The following is a 24777-nucleotide window of genomic DNA, read 5'->3' on the forward strand; positions in this document are numbered from 1 at the left end:
CATGTTCGACGCAAACTCCCGCCATGGAAGAAAGTATGTTGAATGCCGTCCAGAATAATCCTACTACCAGCACAGGTGCCGTTGCCTCTACCTTAGGAGTGTCTTGTTGCAGTGTACAGCGTGTCTGGCAGGACAATTCCTTACACCCCTTTCATCTCCAAAGGGTTCAGTTACTGCTCCCCCAAGATCATCCTGCACGTGTGGCTTTTGCGCAGTGGTTTCTCCAAGAAAGTGTTCAAGACTTGAATTTTCTAGCATATGTTTTGTTCACGGATGAAGCTTATTCAACGAGCACTATGCTCATGTGTGGGCTCACGACAACCCACACGGTGTGCGCCCCCATGCTGCACAACATCGCTTCGCAATAAATGTGTGAGCAAGTATGGTCGGTGACTGCTTAGTCGGCCCATACCTGTTACCATCCCGCATGAACTCCGCTAAATATCGGATCTTTCTTGAACAAGTTCTACCAGGTTTACTTGACGATGTTCCAGCAAATGCGAGACGCAACATTTGGTTTCAACATGACAGGGCTCCTGCCCATTATGGAAGGTGTGTTTATGACCAGGCATTTGAACAGGCATTTTGGGTGTCAATGGATTGGCCGTGGCGGACCCGTTGCCCCCCCCCCCCCCCCCATGCTCACCTGATTTATCGAGCCTTGATTTCTTTCTGTGGGGGGCCCCTAAGATCTATCGTGTATGAATCGCCTGTGGAGACGGAAATGGATCTCGTGGCGAGACTCGTCTGTGCTGCTGCTACTGTCAAAGAAACTCCAGGTGTGTTCGACCGTGTCCGCCAATCCATGCCGGGTCGGTGTCACGCATGCATCGCGTCTCATGGTGGAACGTTCGAGCATCTGTTGTAACATTATGAAATGCATCCATCTTGTACTCCATTGTTAATATTATGTCAACTAAATGTTTGCCACTAATTACTGTCTCGAATCGTGCCTCTGCTGCTACTTTCCCGTGACATTTCCGGTTATGGGTTCCTATGCGATTCATGTTCCTTTAGATGTTACCTACCTCCCCTAAATGTTTGTACCAATATTTTTGGTACAAACATATCTCCATTACTTGAAAAAGAGTAGACATAAATGCATTATGGTTGCACATATGTGTACTCTTAACTTGTTGAGCCAGTTTGGTGTGACATTACCACTGATCATCTAGAGAAAAATTTCAGTTATAGTTCAGATGTTTCATGGGTTTGTTAAGGGGAACTTTTGCCTGACTAATTTAATAGGATACTATGATGTGGTTATAAAGGAAGTGGATGCAAAAGAAATAGTTTTATTTCATATACTTGGATTTCAGGAAAGTTTTTGATACTGTTGCCCATAAAAGGCTGCTGTACATATTGGAGCAGTCTGGTATTAAGGGAAAGTTGCTGCTATGGATAAAAGGATGGTTCAGTGGAAGAAGAAAAAGTGGTAATCAGTAGACAACTGCTCATTGTGGACCAGTGTTATTAGTGGAGTTCCCCGGGGTTCTGTGTTGGGACCATTGTTCTTTTTCTATATTATCAATGTTATTGATGAAAGTATAACAGGTTTAATGTCCAAGTTTGCAGGTGATACAAAAGGCAGGGTTGTTAATAACAGTAATGACAGTATGCTGCATCAGCAGGATCTGGAAAAGTTTGGCAGGTGGGCTGAGAGGTGGAAACTGAAGTTTATCATTGATGAATCAAAAGTACTGCATATTGGTAGCAGTAATCCCAGTGTAATGTACCAACTGTGCGGTACTACACTTAGGGTAGTGGAGAATGAAAAAGACCTGGGGGTTATGTGCAGACAGGCTGCCAGAGAAGCCCATGGGGTCTTGTCAGCACTGTACTGGAACTTTGCTAACAGTGATCAGGATGCGATTATCCATTTGTATAAGACAATGGTCAGTCCACACCTAGAGTAATACATACAGGTCTGGGGGCCTCATTTTAAGAAGAATGTAGAGCTGCTGGAATTAGTACAGAGAAGGGCAACGAGATTGGTGTGGGGAACAAAGGGGTGTGCTTACCAAGAAAGGTTTAAGTTCTTCAAATTGCAATGTCTGGAGACTAGGCACCTGTGAGGTGTCTTATTGAGATGTATAAGGCTTTAAATGGTTTGAGCAAGTTCACTGCTGATGTGATTCTTCCTCATGCTCAGACCAAAGCACTCGAGAGAGCATAAATTCAAATTGAGGAAAGACAGTCACAGACTAGATGTGCAACAAACTTCTGTCTGTCGTTGTGGAAGTTGATAGAGTAAATAAATTCAGGGAAGAACTGACTGGGCAAACTTTTGGAGTGAATGGATAGGTGAATTGGTTGTGGTTATTTATTTATTTTTTTTTTTTTTTTTCTTGGTGATACTGTGTAAGCTTTTTTGCATCACATGTGACTGGTAATGCTAATGGTTTTAATTGGCTCGGCAGGGTATCTGTTTACCCTTTTTAGGAAATGATTGGATATTAGCATCCACCCAGAAGGACAAGGACAAGTGGAAAATGAAAGTATGCGAAAAGATGACACAATCTGAATAATCTAAGGGTCGCAGCTATTGAGAACAATTGGAAAAATTGTTCATCCAACAGAAGGATGTTATGAACATTCTTTTGTTGGATGATGGGAAGAATTGGGTGGAGTGTATTGTGTATGATATGAGATATTTTACCATAGGAGATTTCAGTATAAAAGTTAGCAGAAAGTAGGTTGCTAGTAAGTCAGATTTATCTTTAGGTGGCTAACATGATCTGATTGAATATTATGATCAGGACATTACAAACAGTGAACCGTCAAGGAAAAGAAGGATATAAATCATGCAGATCATCTCATTTTGCATTCTTACACATAATGATAAATGACACAAAGCTTAGAGTGCCCGTGAGAGAGCAGCAACCATCACCAAGTTATAATGTGGAGTGCTTTGAGGACTGCTTACATTGGCATGTACTTCAAAGTAATGTTGCTAAGAAAAATATCTGGTTATTACATTTGTAGTTAGGATTAACTGGCATTCTGTTATGGAAATGAACAAGATGTTTCAAAAGCCTCAGCAGCTCAACCAGCTGGGTCCATATAACTATAAAATTTAGTTCAACTACAGTTGTACACCATAAACTCATCAAGTAAAATTACTTCACTGTTAGAAAATTCATACATGGAAAGTTGAGTTTCTAAGAAAGGAAGTCTGAGTTAATAGTGGAGTTGGGAGAACGATATAGTCAACAAATAACTGAGTTGAGATGTGGTTGTAATTTCTCACAAGTGTTAGACCACAATAGGGGAAAAATATTAAGGACCAACAGAATAAACAGAGCTGATTGAGAAATACAAATTCCACACTATGAGTTGTGTGAAATCTCCATTTTACTTATTGCAGTATTTTAAATTTATTAGTTAATGTGCAAAAACACACTTTTGTTAATTTTACTAGTGTAAAATTACTTCGTCATATAAGTGTGTCAAATGGGTGAAGAACCCTCCTTTAACATGGAATATGGAATGTTTTCTTTGCCCTAATTTTTTATCAAAATGAATGGAAATTCAATTTTTAATGATTGAAGAGATATAAAAGATAAGGAAATGCTATATTAAGTAAGCACATTCCAGTTTATTTGCAGATTTATTTTAAAATTCATTTATTCAGTTTTTTTTTTTTTTTGTTTTAAGTAAAAATTCTTTTCTTACTCAATCACTGTGTGCCTGCATCCAGGCACTACAAAAGATATTATTGATGAAAGCCTATCAGGCTTAAAATCTAAGTTTGCAGATGATACAAAAATTGGCAAGGTGGTTAATTACATGTATTTGGGTCATAATTCCAATAGCCGTAATGCCTTCAAACTGAAATATGGGCAAACCAAAATCCCAACAATCTGTAATACCAACAGACATAATGCCCTCTTAATAAGAGAGGTGCAAAATGCAAATTTATAACTGCTGAATTTTATTTAGTAGTATTGTATTTCATATGGTTTTGTGCTTATATGAAACACATACGTTAAATGCCGTTAATTATCTGAAATAGTTAAATATTGAAATGTCCTATTTTTGAATAACATATATAAATTAAATTTACTAAAAACTAAATTATCTGAATTTAACAATATTATTAATTAGAATGAGCAATTCCAGGAAGGTAATCCATCACAGATTGATGTCGCATTCTTCCTTTTTGGACAGGGTTCACCATACACTACCCATTCAATTTGGTTATCTACCTGCTGCTGTTCTTTCTGAAATTCTTTGATGACACTATGGTTGCCAATGTGCAATTATTGTTTTCTCCAAATTTCAGTGCTATTTTGGCTATGTGCAATTTCTAGTTCTGTGGAGTCATATGTGGACTGCAAAATTGATGGAAAAATGATTAGGTATGAAAAGCATTACCACTGCACAAATACTCTATTTTTTCCCAGATCTAATTGGTTTTGCAATTCAATCATATCCTTAACTTCTGTTAGCATATAGGGATTCAGAACATTGAATGCTTGCTACTAAAATTTAATCAGATGAAATAAATGCAAAGCAAAGAAATGTGCAACATCAAACTAAACTCTTTGTCATTGCCGTATTAAGATGCCAGTCCACCCATTTGAATCTTTCTCCAAGATTCCAATGAGTGGACTAAAAGTGAATTCCCTGGACACATCAGGGAATTCACTTTTAGAAGCATTTATTACAGTCAATTCAATATCAGTTATTATTGTCTGTGGCTTCAGTTCAATTTTGCTTTAGGCAAAGTGAATCAAATCTTAAATAAATGTTTATAACTTTCCTCACTCTTCCTAGTCATTAATGCAGAAACTAGTTGTAGAATTCATTAATTTATGCATGTACCTTACCAGTACATGTATAAATGCGATAAAAATTTTGGAACAGTTTTGAACGTACCATAGCCATGTAATAGGCTATGGGAGCTGCCGACTTGCCAGAGTCCTGTTGCTAACACCACAACACAGAACTCTACGCCTGAGCTGGGCGAAAGAACATGGGCACTGGACCTAGAATGGATCTCCTTGTCCGATTAGTCCTGTTTCCAGTTATTTCGAGCATACAGGAGGCATCATATTTGGCAGAAACCACACAAAGCTATGCACCCATCATGTCAAAAAGGAACATTTTGGCCAGGTGGATGTTCGGTAATGGTCTGGGGCATGTTCAACTGGCACACGTTGGGACCTCTGGTATGTCTAGACCAGGGATTCCCAAAGTGGTCGGTACTGGCCCCCGCGGGTCTTTAGTTCCTAATAAAGCCACTGGGTGTCAGTAAGATTATTTTAGGGGTCTTTAAAGAAACTGTTTCCTCACAAAGATAACTCTAGAAATCTAGAATTAGTATACGAAACAAGTCGTTAATTTTGGCAGTCAGCAAAGTGGCTTATGGTGGAATCACACTGTTGTCACCTCATGTGAGATTACATGGAAACAAGTCAAACGTCAAATGTATGGGAGGGAGAGCGAGCGAGCTAGCTAGCTATATTTCCCCTTTTGTTTATTGGTCGGAGACACTGTTGCTAATGGCTGTAGTTGAAAAATAATGCATTGGCCTTCAAGACTGGTTCACATCCTTATGAGCTCGCAGTTTTCTGTTTGAGCAGAAAATTTTGTACATCGTGAATTTTCTATCACACTGACAGAAGAAAATAGAGGAAATTATAATAGAAACATATCCAGTCATTAGATGCTCAAAGATGGCAAAAGGAGGAAAATAGACCAATAATATTACAATAGGAACAATCGATCATTTCTGTTTGCATAACTCATAACAATTTCTAACAAGTTCAATTTTTAGCATTGTGAAGTTTTTGTTATTAAATTTAATTTTAAAAAAAAATTGTTTTGTATTATGACCGAATAAATCCTTATTCCAAATTAAACTTACAGTATTTCAACTTTCCTTAAACATACAACTAATTTTTCTTTGCCGCTGACTGAATTTCAAAATTGCGTATTTTGCCCTTGTATATCATCCTTAATTAGATTCTATTGGAAATTAAATTCTACTCTATTCATCCGTAAGTATAAAACGATTTTCATCTTCTTCTAAGTCCTGCGGTAAATGATTGAATTTGCCTTTTTCTGTTCTTTTCCAGTTTACGTTGTGTATCCATTGCTTACTCCTTTTTGTTTTCCCGGCCAGGGCCACATTAATGCTACGGCCAAACCAGCCATGGCCAGGGGCCTCATTTGCAGTGTAAATATTTTCTGAAGTAGTGATAAAAACTTAAAATTTCTCAGGAACGTAACCCCCGTGAATAGCGGGGGTTACGTTCCTGAGAAATGCCGCGAATACTGAGTTATGGCTCCCATAGTAATAAAGGGGTTCCGTTCCAAAATATGAAATATATAAGAAAAACTACTCTAAAATTTTGTCTATATATGTATTATATGTACCTTCATAATATGACTAGGTACATAGACAGTAAATAGTGAAATGCAAGCATATGGCATCGAAATGAAAATAAGAAACAATTTAATATTAAATGTAATATTTATTAGAAATTTCAAACCAGCGCCTTTGCTAGCAAAAAAAAACTTATCCTGCCAGTGCCATTACCAGTTTCGCTAAAGTGTTGATAAAGGAGTTTTGCGTTTTCACGAATGATGAGTGAAGTTAACGGAATTTTATTTTGAGTTCGGTCTTCTACCCACAAATTTAAAGCCTTTTCCATTTTTTCTAATTTAACATCACGAGTTACAGAGCAAATTTTTAAAGCAATTAGCGCGTTTTCACGGACCCTACGGCGGATTTTTTCTTCTGATTTCTTGATTGATCGTACTGTTGACTCATTGATTTTTATAATGTTTGGCCACTGAGGAGACACTTTCACCATTAGAAATTTTATCTAATAACTCAATTTTATTCGCTAATGTCATCACCTTCTTTGATATTTTCACATTTCTCTTGCTATTCGTAGTCATATTTTTGTAGGGGTTAGAAAGAACTTGTCCACAATAAAGTCACATTCTTCCGTTAACACGCTCGAAAAAGTCTGTTTTACACTGCAAAATGGTAGATTTATTACTTTTGTAAGCATATCAATTTATAAATTTATTCAATTTATAAGCATATAAATTAAAAGCAAACGACGAAACCTTCCATAACAAGCGCATAACACATACTGAACAAGGATTAGCGAGAAACATTCACACTCGCGATTTTGTCACCCCTCTCCCCCACCCACTGAGCGCTGTTTTGACCGGGAAAGATCATTTTAGCCACGCCCATGTTTTTTTTTATGGCGGAAAATATTCACGGCGCTTTAAAATCCACATTTTTTAGGTTTTATTTTATATTAAATCGGCGATCGCGAAACCGCAAATAGCGGGCGTTTACTGTATACTAAAGGGGCCCCAAAATTAAATATGGCCGGGGGCCTATTTCATCCTTAATCTGTTCAAGCAGATTTTTGCTGTAGTTGTCATTCTCAGTTTTCATTTTACCGCCATTGTGGTCATCAAACTTCAGTACTATTTCTAGTGTCAGGAGATATTTTTGTGGTACCTCTGTAGCCAGGTGGGCAGGAGCAGCAGTGCGTAGTACACACTTCTTGATAAGACTGGGGTTTGAGCCCGTGACCACCAAATACGGAGGATGCAGAAAAGTCAGGGAATGACCACCGCAAAGCCCCGGAGCAATATGCCCTTAGTTGCTAATGCTCCTAAAAAAAAAATAAATAAGATATTTTTGTTCTGCAATGTTTGGGAGTAGATTGTTCATTTCATTTTAGTTTCTTATTAAAATTATTTTAGTAAGAGTTCGAGTTGCATCGAAATAATTTCTTATAGAAAACTCTTAATGAAGAAAGAAATGAAAACTCTTAATGAATGTTTGACGCAAAAAAGAAGTGTCGTAAATATCCGGTAGAATATTTAAATTTTGGGTTTGTGCCTTCTCCCAGTAATGAAACAAAACCAGTGTGTCTTTTATGTGAGAAAACGTTCAGTAATGATGCTATGAAACCTTCAAAAATGAAAGAACATTTAAAAAAACAGCGTAATGATAGAAGCGACAAAGACCTTGAATATTTCAAAATGATGAAGGAAAACTTTTTAAATCATACAATGCTTAAGCCCTTTATAAAATCATCTGCAGTACCAGCAGTCAGTGGTGGACTACAAGCATCATATGATATTACTCTCCTAATTGCAAAGAAAGGAAAGTCACATACTCTTGGTGAAGAAATAATTCTACCCTCTATAAAAATAGCAATAGGGTCAGTTATGAAAAAGGATGCTAATCCATTTTCAGTGGTGTAGAAAGCAGCGCACCTCCGTGCAACAACAATGACGCATGATTAACGTGCCTCACTCAGCTTGTTGTATTTTTGTATTTAATTTGTCAGTTGACAAAGAGACACGCATCTTGAAAGCTACTGATTTTGTTAGTATATATTTGTATTAAACTGGATTATAACTAACTTACGTATATTATGATGCTAATCCAGTTTTAAGGAGTGTTCCACTTAGTAATAATACAGTGCAATGGAGGATTGCTGAGATGTCAAATGATGTCCAAACAACAATAAATTCAACAGTAAAGACAGTGCAAGTAAAAAAGCAGTAATTGATGAATTCCTTTTTGCCAAATCTTTAAAAACTGATTCCAGAGGTGAAACAATTTTTAGATGTGTGCAAGAGTATTTTGAAAAGTACGACATTCCCTTTAGTAATATAACCGCAATTGCAGCAGATGGTGCTCTACCTAGGGTTGGTAAGTACAGAGGTAAGTAAATCCTAAAATTCAAACAGTACATTGTGTTTTACACAGACAACACCTTGTTGAAAAAAACATAAGTGAAAAATTGTGCTACTTTCAAATTTGTATTAAGGTAATAAATAAAATAAAACCGAATACTCTTAACAGCCGACTGTTTGCTATGCTATGTGAAATTTTTCAACCAATTACTCCCTGATGGTTGTTAAAAGGTAACTGTTTACAAAGGCTTGTAGAACTTTATAACTCAGTGGTGGAATTTCTGTCCGAGCACTATCAGTCATTTGCTGATAAATTTAGTCAGTATAAAAATCACCTCTTTTACCTTGCTGATATATTTTCAAAATTCAATGAAGCACGTAAAAACTGCAAGGCAAAGACATTACAATTATACAAAATCGTACAATAATTTGGGATTTCAAGAAAAGTTAATGCTCTTCAAACCTTCACTGGGTTGTAGAAATTTTCACTTCTTTCCAAATATGTCACCTTTAAAACCAGAAGCCGAAGGAAATTTTTCAGGTGCTGTCTTATTTATTTATGTAGCTCACCTCGAATGCTTAAAAGAGGATTTTAAAAATAGATTCAATCATTTCGAAGATGTGAAAAATCCAGAATATGTCTCCATTTCATGCAGATGGTGATAGAGGTGATTTGGATCTGGATTTGCAAGTGGAAATTATCCAAATGAAGGTGGACCTAGAAGCTAAATCACTGCTCTCAAAAAAAAAGTTTCAGGGGATTTTGGAAAAATAAAAATATTATTGAAAACTATCCCAAACTGTATAAACTGTCGAGCCTTTATTATTGACCTTTCCAAGTTCATACATGGTAGAAGCGGGATTTAGCCACAATAACAGTATTTTAACTAAGCAGAGAAATTGACTAGATCTCAAAAATAATGGAGATCTAAGATTAAAACTAACAAATCACGAACCCAATATTTCCTCTGTTCTAAAAGCACATCCTTCATATTAGACATGCGGTAAGTGTTAGTTTCATTAAAATTTTTTAATATGCATTGCAAATCATAATTGGATACATTTTCTAAAAAAAAATTATAAAATATATTAACTTGAAGGTTATTGCTCTTGGTGGGGGGGGCTCTTTGTTATTACTGAATTTTTTACTTAGGGGGTCTCTGACCAAAACGTTTGGAAACCCCTGGTCTAGACTCATCTCTGAACGATCCGGGTTACATGTACATCCCTGCAGACCATCTGCATCCCTTCATGGTCATCGTGCACCCATAGGGCAATGGACTCTTCCAGCAAGACAATGTGCCCTCACAGAGCCGTGGTAACTAGAACATGGTGCAAAGAGCATTCTGGAGATTTTACCACCATGGAATGGTCTCCCTGTTCACTGGACTTTAAAACCCTGTGAAGCATCTTTGAGATGCTGTGGAAAGATCCGTTCAAGCATTGGATTCTCCACCCAGGAATGCGACAGAATTATGGACAGTGGTGCAGCAAGTATGGATGGAAATACCTGTGGAACACTTTCATGAACTAGTGGACTCAATGTGACTTTGTGACTGCTGTGAGCACTTGATTCAGGAACATGATTATGATTCATAAGCTTTTGGAGATGATGTTGCTTATTCAAATACTTTGCCATTGCTCTGCCTTTGCAGTCTTCTGATTTTGTTCTTTTGTAACACCAGTAATAAACATTGATGCGATATTTGTATTTTAAAGATACCATACAGATTGCAAACACATCATAGAATGTACCAATATGGCTATCCATATTGGCAGAAGTGCAAAAGCAATTTGTACCAGATTAGCAATGATCTCAAGCAGTGGCTATCAAGCCTGAGTGAATAGAAAGACAGAAGTCATACTTGCTTGATTATGGATCAAGCATTCTTACCTAACTCATAGATACGTACTCATATAGGATGATACTCCACTATACAACAACTCAATGAAAGATCTCATCATCAAATTCTTTCTCCATTTATTCTGCTTGGATATAGAATTTATCTTGACATATCGTGCTTGGGTAGATTTTTGTCTAAAAACTGGCAATCTCTAATTTTTGGGGTGGTTAATTTTTTGACTGGATTTGTGTTTATTTATTCATTAATTTATTTATTTGTAATTGTTTTTAAAGGTCTGTCTGCACCTGTGCCAAGGGGAAGAAAAGGAAAGAAACTGAAGAAAGAATTAAAACCTGTACATTGTTTAATAGATGAATGGGGAGAATGGGCACGAGATGAAAAATATAATCCAGACATTTTACTCATGGATGAAGGATATAAAAAGCATCTTCACAGGCACTCAAATAAGTAAGAAATTTGTTGCTATTATTTTTCACATAGAAGGTTCTTAAATGTTAAATGATCAAAATGTTAAATTTTAGTTGTTATTATTCCAAAACCAAATAAAATTACTAAAGTTCAGAAAAGTGGTAAATGTGATGTTTTCAAATTTAAATAAACTACTCATACACCTACTTTTGAAATTGCATGATAAAATAGAGTAGAATTTTTTTTTTTTTTTTTTTTTTTTTACCATCTTCCATAGAAATAAATTTTTAGGTTACTGTTGTTGATACCTGAATTAGACTTAAAGTGCAGATACCAATTTTTTAATGAATGTGCCAATAGGTTTGTTTTTGTGGTCCTGTTTAATATTCCCTCCGTGTTGTGATTCAAAATTCATATAGTTCTCTTTTTTATATTCGTCCCTTAGAGGTAATCAAGATAACTTGATACCTTGTATACACAGATGATTCTGTCAAAAGCCATGTCCCTTAACTTTGAGTGGGGAGAGCACTGTGAATTAAAATTAATCCAACATGAGTTCAGATATCAGTTGTGTTTAAGGGTTTTAGGTATTTGTGCCACCCTAAAATGCTGCAGAAAATAAAGATTATAGTACGGCCATAAACGTTCCAGAGTGCCATTCAGTTCTGTTTTCTGAAACAACAAGAATTGGCTTATTACATAGTTGGTGTTTATTAGTCTTGATTAAGGCTAAACAAGATGCTGCTGGGGTCGGGTAGATATTCTTTCTGGAGTAGTACTTTGTGGTATGTAGCATTAGCATTAGTAGAGGCATTTTATGCAAGAAAGCAAGCTTATGCAGCATCAGCCAAAAAAAAATAAATAAATAAAGTAAAATAAATAAATAAAAAATAACCACTTCTACTTCACCCCTCTGTTCGTTCGAAATACCTGTCCAGCTGAGCCTTAAACTTATTTAGGCTATCAACTTCCACGACAAGGGATGGAAGTCTGTTCCACCTACCAACCACCCGCTGGCTAAAGGCAAATCTCCGCGCATCCATCCTACATCTGTCTTTCCTCAATTTGAATTTATGCCCTCTCAGGTGATTATTCTGAGCAAGAGGAAGAATCCCATCAGCATTGAGCATGCTCAAACCATTCAAGGCTTTGTACACCTCTATCAAATCACCTCGCTGGTGCCTAGTCTCCAGACACTGTAATTCGCAAAACTTAAGCCTTTCTTCGTAAGAGCACCCCTTTGTTCCATTCACTAATCTTGTTGCCCTTCTCTATACTCGTTCCAGCAGCTCTACATCCTTCTTGAAATGAGGCCTCCAGGCCTGTATACAGTACTCTAGGTGATATATAGAAAAATTCCTATATATCATTGACAATACACCATGAGCTACTCTTGCAGCACGTCTGCACTGCTCAGAGAACTTCATATCTGCCTGCACAACCAGTCCCAGGTCCCTTTCATTCTCTACCACTGTCAGTGTAGTACCACAGATTTGATACGTTGCTCTGGGGTTGCTGTTTCCCATATGTAGTACTTTACATTTGTCAATGTTAAACTTCATTTGCCACCTCTCAGCCCATCTGCTCAACCTTTCCAGATCCTGTTGCAGCAGCATAGTGTCAGTAGTTTCCTTGACAACCCTGCCAACCTTCGTATCGTCTGCAAACTTGGACATTAAGCTTGATATACCATCATCAATATCATTTATAAATACAGAAAACAATAAAGGACCCAATACTGAACCCTCAGGGACTCCACTAATAACATTAGTCCACGATGAGCAGTGTCCATTGATTACCACTCTCTGTCTTCTCCCCCTCAACCACCCCTCTATCCATAACAGCAATTTGCCTCCAATGCCACACTGCTCCAATTTGTGCAGCAGTCTTCCATGTGCAACAGTATCAAAAGCCTTTCTAAGATCCAAGTATATAATATCAAAGTTATACCCTGCATCCAGTTCTTTTGTGACTGCATCATAGTATCCAATCAAATTGGTCAGGCAAGACTTCCCCTTAACAAAACCATGCTGTGTCCGAGCTATAACTGAAGTCTTGTCTAGATGATCCTGCAGTGCTTCTTTAACCAGTGCCTCCATTAAGTTTCCGGGAACAGAAGTTAAACTCACAAGTCTGTAATTACTTGTTTCGGCTTTTGATCCTCCCTTGTGAATTTGGGTCACATTTGCACATTTGTACATCTCCAGTCTGTGGGTACCTCCCCTGAGTCCAAGGAAGCTCTCATAATTATGGCTAAGGGTTTGCTTACTTCCTTTGCTGCCTCCTTTAATATAACTGGATAGATCTCATCCACCCAAGGTGCCTTTCTTGTGTTTATCTTCAACAATTTCTCCTCCACTTTACTCTCAGTTATTACAAGATTCTCTAGATACTGCTAGAGTTGAATACACCTCTGGCATTCCCCTCGCTGAATAACTCCTCATATGTGAATGTCGATGCAAAATATTCATTTAGTTTGTTAGCTACCTGAGCAGGGTCATCAACAGTTGACCCATCGATATCAAGTGGACCAATCTGATTCATCGCCTTCCTTCTAGAGTTTACATAAGTAAAGAACTCTTTGCTGTTTTTCTTTGCATCCCTTGCCAAGGATCTCTCGTAATCTGCCTTCGCCTGTCTAACCTCCTTTGTAACTTGGTTACAGATCAACTTGTATCTATCATAGGCTTCTGTGTCACGTGATAATTTGTATGTATCCCATGCATTTTTCTTCTCTGCCATTTGCCTCATTAGTACATCTGACATCCATTTAGACCTAAACCTTGAACAATATTTCTTAGTTGGTATGTAAAGCCTAGTAGCTTCCAAGAGAAGTTCTTTGAATGCTTCCCATTTTGAATTTGCTGTTGGTAACATCATCAATTGATCCTACTGTATAGAATTTAAATACTGTCTCAGTCCATCGTAGTCGCCTTTATGAAAGCAATAACCCTTCCCTTTACCCCTAATGATAGTTACCTCTTTGAGTAACTTTTACCCCTAATGATAGTTACCTCTTTGAGTAACTCCCACTTCAGAACACTGTGATCACTACCACCTAGTGGTTCATTTATCTGCAGATTCTTAATGCATGAAGAATCACTACTGATAATCAAATCAAGAGTATTACTCCCTCTAGTTGCCTCCCGAACATGCTGATGTAGAAAACAATAGTGAGCAGTTATAGATACACTTTCACTCTTACAGATACAAACTTTAATTGAGCATCACTTATGTTGTTGAATTATAAATTAACTTCAAAAGTGATACATAGTTTGTCTTTTTGTAGAATAATAAAAGAAATTTATCTCTGTATGATGTGATGAACACTTCCTTTCTACGTATCGTGTTGAGGTAAATTTCTCTTATTGTTCTTCAAATGATTGAAATCAACGTAGAACGTATTGAGCATCATGGCCCTGGTTTATACTATCAAATTAATAATTTGTCTTTGGAAATTTTTTTTTTTTTTTTTTTAAATTGCTGAATCGCTAATTATTCAGTTGCTACTAATTTCAAACTTTAGAGATACAAGAACACATAAACCGATGAAATGAGAATTCGTTAACCACCAAAAATTTGGTGTTAAAAACCAAATTTCTGAGTAGAAACCAGATATACTAATGCATTGACTCTGCTTTTGTTCCAAGTTAGTTCAAAGACTGCATGAGGGGAATTGGAAAGAAAAGGAGGATAGGATGATGTTTGAATCATCCTGTGAACAAAAAGTTGTAGTTGAGAGGATGTGGGGTTATAATGTTGATTCATATTCGCACAGAAAATGAAGATTACAGATTGCGTAAAGGTTTCATAAAAAAATAAAAAATTAAAATAGTGATTTCTGATAGAAATCACTATTTCAACTTTCTAATAGAAGCTTTATAAATTTGAGTATTTCTTTTGTTTTGCATTCTTCTGCTTAAAATCTCTCTACTCCGTTCTGTCAAATTCTTCTGTTGCCTTTATCGATCTCCCAAATTCTTCTATTCACGTGGAACTCTTTTGATTTACTTTCTTTGGAACTTTGCTTTCTACAGTCCACCTTTCCTAATATTGAGCTAATTTTTCTTGACAGTTTTAATGTTCACATCTCCAGTTTACAGGCTTCAGTTTTCTACTCACATGGACCAGGCTTGTCAAGATGCTGAGGCTTTTGCAATTACTAATGACCTTGCATGCATATCGTGCAGTGAACACTCTTGGTCTTTTTGTCACAACCGTTTCAAGTTCATGATAGAGGTGAGTGGTCCTCTGGACACCTTAGATCATAACTTGGATGAAGGTATCTTCTGCAATGGAGCCTTTCTTTTGTGGCCATCCTCAACTTGGTATTGTTTGAAACTACAAAACGCAAAATGGGTTGATCTATGAGATATTTATTCTTATTTTCCTTGGTTAGATTGTTTTAAATCTTTTGATTTCAGTGTTTGCTCAGATCGTGTCAGTGAAATTATTCTTGTAGGAATTCTTGTATTTATCTAAACCTTGGTTTTTTAATAAACATGCAAAGGCTGTTCAAGATAAGAACTTTTCATATTGTAATTGGCGTGCATCTAAATCTCCAGGTACATTTTCTTCCTACATCAAGGTTCATACAATTGTAAAGCAATTATTAATCAGTACAACCTAGATTTTGAACAAGCTAAGAGTATAAAACTTATTTCTTGTTTTGTTTCTTGTCAATCATTCTGGTCTCTTGCCAAAGCTATTTGCCACAAATTTTACCCATCAGTACTTCCACCTCTTTGGAAACCTGATGGTTCTTATTGCTCCCTCAGCTGAATATAAAGCTGATCTGTCAACGTCGTACTTTTCTTTTAACTCTTGTATTGATCCTGGTAAACCAGTTTCTAGAATTACCGATTACATTCCATTCAATGCCCCCTGTGGTCTCCTCTCTCTCAAAAGAATGTCAAAAGAATTTTGAATAATGTTGATGGCAAGAAAGCTCCACCTTTTCTGGAAACCTGTGCTCCCGAGTGTACTCCTCCGATGACACAGAACACTGTTGTTCTTTGTCATGTTTTTACGCCTTCCAATGTGGTTTTTCCTGCTTCTTGGAAATTTGTTCATATCCAGCCGTTTTGCAAAAAAAAAGTGACCCCCCCCCCCACCATCCAGTTATTTTAGTACTTACTTTCACTCTTTCTAAAGTAATAAAGAAATCCATTAACTGCCAACTGTGACAAATGTAGAGTACTACACATGGGAAACAGCAACCCCAGAGCAATGTATCAAATCTGTGGTACTGCACTGACAGTGGTAGAGAATGAAAGGGACCTGGGGGTGGTTGTGCAGGCAGATATGAAGTTCTCTGACAGTGCAGACGGGCTGCAAGAGTAGCTCATGGTGTATTGTCAATGATATATAGGAATTTTTCTAGCAGGGATAAGGAGGTGATTATTCCCTTGTATAAGGCAAGGTCAGGCCACACCTAGAGTACTGTATACAGGTCTGGAGGCCTCATTTCAAGAAGGATGTAGAGCTGCTGGAACGAGTACAGAGAAGGGCAACAAGATTAGTGAATGGAACAAAGGGGTGCTCTTACGAAGAAAGGCTAAAGTTTTGCAAATTACAGTGTCTGGAAACTAGGCACCAGCGAGGTGATGTGATAGAGGTGTAAAAGCCTTGAATGGTTTGGGCATGCTCAATGCTGATGGGATTCTTCCTCTTGCTCAGAATAATCACCTGAGAGGGCATAAATTCAAATTGAGGAAAGACAGATGTAGGATAAACGTGCGGAAATTTGTCTTTAGCCAGCGGGTGGTTGGTTGGTGGAACAGACTTCCATCCCTTGTTGTGGAATTTGATAGCCTAAATAAGTTTAAGGCTCAGCTGGACAGGTATTTTGAACAAACAGAGGGGTGAAGTAGTGTGTTTTTTTGTTTTTTTTGGCTGATGCTGCATAAGCTTGCTTTCTTTCATCAAATGCCAATGCTAATGCTAACTATCTTGAAACCATCCATGTAATTAATGATTCCCAGTATGGATTCCATCAGTGCTGATCCACTATTAATATATTGGCCTATGTTACCTGCCAATGGACAGATTCAGTGGAACAGTTTAGTGAAAGCAGTTGCTGTTGACAGTTCAAAAGTTTTTGATTGTGTTTGGCATAAGCGTCTTCTAAGTCTTCTTATTTTAGATTTTTGACTGATTTTTGATTTGGTATCCAGTTATCTCCCTTCCATTGGACGCCTCCTTAGCCAGGTGGGAAAGAGCAGCAGTGCGTAGCACACGCTTCTTGATTAGACCGGGGTTCGAGCCCGTCACTACCAAAAATGGAGGATGCGGAAAGGTCAGGGAATGACCACCGCATATTCCCAGAGCAATATGGCCTTAGTAGTTGCTAATGCTCCTAAAAACCAAATAACAACCCTTCCATTGACTGGAAATCCTATCTGTAGTTTTGCATTCCAGCTTGAGAAATCATGCCTTGCAAGTACAGGGCAATATTTGGAATAGTTACAAGTTAGAATTAAATTTGAAAGTGTCTGTAACCCGGCTCAGACACAATAAGAGGGAGTACATGTTGAGAGCCTAGTCAATCAATTTGCCCTGTCCAAGGCCCGTGGTGTAAAATATTTCTCTGCATGGTTTGTGCTTGTTAAAGGGGGAGACTGTTTTTACAGTGATGCAATAAACTTAAATAGAAGGGGAGTGTGCAAGAATATTTACTGATTCTATCAAGGTAGTGCTAGATTTCTCAGGAAACTGATAGATTGGGGGAGATACACAGACTAATACATTAATTTGAGCCGAATTCAGAGGTGAAAGCGATTCTTTTGCACTGCTTCTATTGGAACATGTTTCATGATAACCAACAAAAGGGCTTGAAATCCTTGATACCTTGCTTTCCAGGCTGCTGCATGATCCATGGGCTGTGTTAGGGTTACAATGAGTAAGAACAGATGCATGTATACTTGCATACATGGCAAAGCTAAGAGCATATTAAATAAATAAAGGAAATAGTAATAATAAATAAAAGGAACTGCATACCTTCCTGCAAGTGGATGTACATCTGACAGACATTTTTTGCTGTCTACAAAGAGGTGCTAAAAAGAAAGATAAATCGAAACAATTTCAGCCAGTACATTCCATGATGTGTATGTTTACTTATTCGCTGTCTTTGAGTTAAATATGCAACTAGATTGATGGGATATTGGCAATCTTTGAAAAGTCCAATTAATGAAGAGGGTAAGAAGTGGTGAGAAAAGCCATATCATCAATTATCATATTGAAGTACAAGTTATCTCTAATGAGTGAGTTTGACTCATTTGAGATTTGGTTTATGATCCGAAATAAGTGTTGAAAGAAGTCAAATTATTGAACTTGCCCAAGAAAAATAATTTCAAGCATATTATCCTCACAGAAAGTTTGTTCATCTTTCACTCTTCTGGTTTCAATAAAGCAATTTGTTTGTTTAACTTTTATGTTGAAGGCTAAATGCACAAGGAATAATATGTTATGGGTTGAAATTAACTATATAATATAGGTGTAAATACACCATAGTTTAACTACATAAGTAGTGTTACGCCATTGTTTGATTTTATCTCATTGTAGCTACCTTCACAACGAGATGCCAGGTATTGCACTTCTTTGAATAAATAATACTTCTAGTAGAGGAGATTAGAGACTGTTTCCAGAGCCCGAGAAATGTTTCCATGCCTCCATCTCTTCAATAGATTTGGAATCAATTTTTTCGAAAATCCATTGTAACAATTTTCTAATGTAATGAGTTTTAAAGGTGGATGTAATGCCTTGATCTAATGGCTAAATGAAAGAACTATTAACCCAGTACAACTGTGCCGGTAGGAACATAACTTCAATGTTTAGTTGCCTTAAATCTTTTGGAATGCCTAGTGTGCTATCCAGTAGTAATAAAACTTTGAAATCTAGATTTTATCACAAGTTCAATAGCACAAAGCATAACACAGAGATTTTCCAACAAAATGAAATACAGAGATTTCTCAAAATTATTTTATTTATTTTTTTGACTAGCAAGTCAACAGTGGGATTCAAAAAGAGTGGAAATGTCAAAAAATTACATCCAATAATAGCAGAGTTTTTTTCCCTCACAAAAGCTAAAAAATACCCTGTTATGTGAGGTGTTTCTGTGGCCGAGTTGGTCAGTCTCAGGTGTAAATAGCAAGGTTTTTCCCCAGAAACTAGGATTTTTTGTCCAGCAACAGGCAAATCAACCAGAGAACACATGCAATTTACGGACACAAACACATAGGTAGATGTAATCAATTATTGGTGACCCTAATAAATAAGTTGTTTTTGTTATGCAAGGTTTATTGAAATTCTCTAACCGTGTTAGAGTGAAACCGTGTTATGTACCGTGTGTTGTGCGAGGATTGCTGCAATTTATCAATCATGTTAGAGTGAAACCATGTTGTAGAAGTACCATGTTATACAGGGGTTGCCTGTATATTGTAGGAGTGATCAACACTGTGGCATGCATACCACATGCAGCTCTTCTTCCTGGCACACCTACTGATGTAAAAAGAATTATTCAAAAACATCAAAATGATTGTACAGTTTAAATTTCACTTTTATTACCAAAAATTATAACCTGAAACTGTTCAACATGGTGAGAAACCCACAGTCATTTATTTGTTAAAATATATTAAATTAATTTATAAATGTAGATATAATTTTAATTTTTTTATATTACAAGTGCTTAGCATAGGCAGTAATTTATGTAGGTAGCAGAAACACTTGATAGTGCATATCAGTAATGGTGAGGGGGCTGCTGATTCTGGTGGCTTATGGTTATGCCACTAGGTAGCATAGTGCGCTTTCACATTGTGTACGACCAGGGGCAAGACAAGGCTGCCTCCCTCCCCGTTTGTTTAGCATAACTGAATGAGGTTTTGCTCTCACTAGAACTCCTTTTTTTCCATAAAAAATAAAATAAAACAATACTCCCACTTCCTTCAGTGGTGCTCAAATTCCCATTTGAAAATTTTCTTATTTATAAATGCAGAGGCATCAGCAAAAATCATTGGACTCATGATGAAACATTAGTGGATCCAGTGGCTTTCTTTTGCCTCATCACATTAAACTAGCCTAATGAAGAGTTTGTGAAAGCAATGGGTACTAAGAATTCAAGAGGATTTTATTAGTTATATGGGAAAATTTTCCAGAAAATTTCTGTGGTGAAAGTAAAAATGGGAACCCTTTTTGAGACTCAAATCAGAGAGCTTCTGCAGGATTCCATAAAGACGTGAAGATTTACGTCTTTATTGAAACTTTTGGGATAAACACTAGTCTCTCATATACAAAGGTGATGTTCAGAATCTGTTCAATACATATAAAGAAATGGGATCTTTGTTACTGAAACATCATTTTTTGAAAGTTCATTTATACTTTTCTGGAAATCTTGGCAGGGTGAATGACAAGCAGGTACAACAATTCCATCATCACATTAAGTCAGTGGAAATTCACCAAGGTTTTTGAAAAATATGTATGTTGGCTGACTACTGCTAGATGCACAGGAATCTGAACAGATGTACAAAAAGAAAAAAAAAAAAAATCCACATAATATTTTTAAATTATACATTTCTTACAACAGGGTACTGTATTATTTGAACTATGTGTAAAATGTAGTGTATAAACTGTAAAACTGATAAAAATATGTGTCAGTTTCATGGTTTTGCAATTTATTTGTCTTAACTAATTTGTTCTGATATTATCAGCAGTCTTGGTACGAAATGTCTGTGCTAGGGGGGGGGGGGAAGCTGAAAGCATACATTAAATTAACATGCAAAGCTGGTATAGAGTGCTTATATCTCTGATAAAAAAAAAAAATAATGCTTTGTTGATCATGTAAACATATTATTTTTGTTTGAATATCAGTGTGTTTTTGTGATAAAAATGTATGATATCTCTTAGTAATGATCTTTTGAAAGATACAATTGAAATATATGAATTTCTATAACATAATTCCATTTTCTATTCTGATTAGAGTTCTCCTGAGAGTTCGCCTTTTGTATTACTTGAAACATGAAGTTATAGGTGAACTAAATGAACAAGTTGCAGCAGGATTTCCAGTAAGGTGAGTATTAAATTTTTATAAATATCACCATATTATTTAATGAATTTTAATTTTCTGTTTAACTAAACATATTTCAGAGTAACTCATTGTGCTACAAAATAAATTATTACAAAGTTATGTAATATAACAAGTCTATATTTCATTACATTACAATCCTTCTGCAGGGTTATCCAAGTGAAAATTGTGATTCTTGCAGTTTTCGTTATATCTGTGTGAAATGAAGAAGAAGAAAATAGTGGAGTATTATTTTTTGCTACCACCTTGAATTTTGCTGTTCCAGTGGTAGTTTGTTAAAATTTCAGCACTTCTAATTATATTAAGAACTAATGGTCATAACTTGCCAAAATTAGAATTAAGGAAGAATTTTACCCATTCAGCATTGCATTGCATTGTTTATTTTTAATGCACTTGATCATATACGCTCTGGTTGGAAGCAAATTTTTTCACAACTATCATGCAGCTACCCTTTTTTCAGTTTAAATTGTCCACTTATCAGTGCCTTCAATGGTATCAGCATTAATTTATTTTATCAACTAAATAGTTAGGTCTTTATGCAGGTGCTTAGTTTCCAAGTAATGCTGTTTGCAGAACTGAACTCTTTCTTGGTAATAGTAATCTTTTGTGCCTCTGGCTATTCTTGCTACTCTTCTTTATACCCATTGCAGCAGTTCCAGATCATTTCTGAAATGTGGCTTCCACACTTGCATGCAGTACCCAAGATGCAGCTTAACCATTGCCTTATACAATGCAATGATCACCTTTTTGTTTTCTCTTGTGCACAATTAAATTTTCAACAATGAACCAACTATGTTAACACTTGAAAACTAAAGCAAAGTCTTGAAAATTTTAGACTATTATTTGTACATTATTTTAAAATTCTGATTTTCTCTTTGCCCACCTCCTCTCTTCTATCCTTGGATATCGATATCAATAGTTTTATATGAAACCTGTTCCTCCTGGACAGGACAGATAGGATTCAGAATGGCAACAGTGCAGGTATATTGTTTGGGCAACTCTTCAAAACACCAAGCTATACATTGACTGCTTGCTAGTTTACACAAATTGCTCAATGTCAGAATCGTGTGGGATTTGCTACTGTCTTTTCAGACAATACTATATCTGTGCAGATTCTGCCTGAATGTAGTATATACATTGCAGAGCTGTAAGCTATAGAGTTAGCCTTGGAACACATAATAACTTGCTAATTCTAAAGGTTTATTATATACACTGATTCTTTGAGTGTACTACAGGCTTTATTATTTATGAGTTACCACTCATTCAACCCTGTTCCAGATTCACCAGATGATATGCACTCTATTTAAGGTGGATTCAGTATCTGCTTCTGCTGTTACTGAAGCGAAATCAGCAGCCCCCGTGAATAATCTTCACCCGTCAGTCCCCTATACAGAATACATGGCCAAATAATTCATAAGGAGTTATATTCAGTAGCAAGATTCGCGTTATGGGCAGTTAACAAACATACTATATCAGATTAAGCCTTTAATCAAACTACAAATTTGTATGGCAGTCTACTCTGTTTAGCGATTGTAAAGAGAAAGTTGTTTTTGCTCAGTTCTGCATAGAACAGTCATCTAGCATATTTTCTGTTTAAGGTTAATGACTCCGCTATTTGTGAGCATTCTACACTGTTTTATCCATTTAAGTTTTCACAAAATAGTAATGTCTTTAATATTTTTCTGTGCATATAACTTTTTGATTACGTAACCTATTTCAAAGTTTACCGAACACTTTATCTTTTTTTCAAATTTTAACTTTGTTGTGGCACATTGTAACATTAGTCATGTCTGTCACATTAAAACCAAAATCGCTCAATCAACCAGTGGGACCAACTGTTTCCAACAGCAGATTCTAAAGGGGATGCACTTGGGGAAATAATTGCAGAAGCCACTAAACGTTTTATGGCAACTAAGAGATACTCTTCACAGTTTAGACTTATATGGAGTCAGTGAACTATTGAGGCTAGCATTCGCATAAGAGAATGCATGGGATGCTTTTAAATCAGCAAGACAATACTTTAGCAGGTATAAACTATTCTGTTGTAATCTCACAAAGTGGCAGCTATGGCAGATTAAGAGAAGTCTGTGCAAAGAATGTAGAGAAAAGTAGCAAATACTTGGCATGTTTAATTATATAAACACTAGACATTGATGAATCTGATAGGTCTGCTAGTTGTGACTGGTATATTTTCTGATGATTTTGTTGCTATTTATAACAATCTGATTGGATATTTTGTATCTATCTAGAATACACGCAAACAATGAATTTTTTGGGATGGGGATGCTGAAGTATATCGAATTGTATGGGGGCTAAATGATTTCGTATTAACTGAGAGTGGAAGAGAAATTGTTGGAACTAAACATACATTTGTATTTGGGGCATATGAGATCGATCCAATTATATTGAAGCGCAAGTGTTCCCTATGAACAGAAGACTTGAAGTGTATATCCCCAGTTAACGAGGGGGGGATGGAAGGGTGAAGTGAGTAATTATAGACTCTAAGGTTGACTTCTGTTCCAGGGAAAATAATAGAATCATTGGTTAAAGGATTGCACTTATGCATAAGTCACAGCTTGAATTTGTTTAGGAGTGAACTTTTCTGACCAATCTGATTGGATACTATAACACAGTAAGAGGGGAACTAACTGCAAAAAGTTATTTTGACATCATATATTCAGATTTCAGAAAATCTCTTTTCACTGTACTACATAAAAGATTGCTGTACATATTGGATCATAATGTCATTAGGGGCAAGTTACTTCTATAAATAATGGCTGGATGAGTGTGAGAAGGCCGATTGGTTATCAATGGGCACCACTTTTCTTGAAATAATTCAAAGGTTCCCAAAGTGTGAGGTATGCCACACCCAGGGAGTTCATACTTGGTTTGCGGTGGGAGATGATTGTTGTTTTCACGAAGCACTTTTTTTTTAACAAAATATGGACAAACCACCCCACTAATCCAGGTACAAAACATTTTTAAATTTAATTCTATTATTCGTATTCTCTTTTTTTCAAGATGAAATGTCTTGAAGTTTATATTAATTTATAAAACTGTGTATTCATAAATTTTATGTTGTTCTGTGTATTTGCACTTGTTCTGGAACTTGGATGCGCACATGAAATGTATTGTAAAATAATAAGAGAGGTCTACCTCAATATTATATGTAGAACACTTCCGTATGATACTTTCCAGCAATTAAAACGAAAAAATCGAAAAGCTTGCATTACAGTAAAAAAATAATTAACAATAATTAAGAATCAGTTGAGCATAATTAAAAATCAAATGAACACAATTAAAATTCAATCTAATGCAATTGCAAAACGATTTTTCTTTCCTAAAGCTGACAATGCTTTTTGACTGTATGTTGTGATCACAGGAACGAAAATTACCGAATAGGGGTGAGCATGAAACTTAAACAGGGATTATTTGTCTTTGCGCATGTGGATTTGCCCACAAATCAGAGATTAGAAATGGCCAGTCAACATTAACAGAATTCTCATGTAATTTAGTTTTGACAGTTTCTGCAATTAATAGTCTGGTATAATTACTTTGCCTCAACTCAACTCATTTTTGCCTCATTAAATAAAAAAAGTGCTTTTCGTTAATGGCATTAAAGGCTAATTCTGATGCTGCTGAATAAGAAGCACGAACTGAGGCCACGTATTGATTAACACGAAAATTCAGGGGAAAACGCATGGAACCTTGGTACGATGAGTTGCAGTCTCCGTAAGA

At 36.4% G+C, this 24777-nt stretch overlaps 1 protein-coding gene across 1 annotated transcript in view; it reads left to right on the forward strand.

Moving 5' to 3' along the window:
• Positions 1-24777, forward strand: part of kis (chromodomain helicase DNA binding protein kismet) — a 1089809-nt gene that overhangs the window by 522206 nt on the left and 542826 nt on the right. The window contains 2 exon segments of the mRNA XM_090383876.1: positions 10826-11000; positions 20935-21024. Coding sequence (XP_090240002.1) covers positions 10826-11000; positions 20935-21024 — 265 coding nt within the window.

Source organism: Mastigoproctus giganteus, chromosome 10 (genome assembly GCF_048544385.1).
Source record: "Mastigoproctus giganteus isolate SK-2022 chromosome 10, ASM4854438v1, whole genome shotgun sequence".
Lineage (NCBI taxonomy): Eukaryota > Metazoa > Arthropoda > Arachnida > Uropygi > Thelyphonidae > Mastigoproctus > Mastigoproctus giganteus.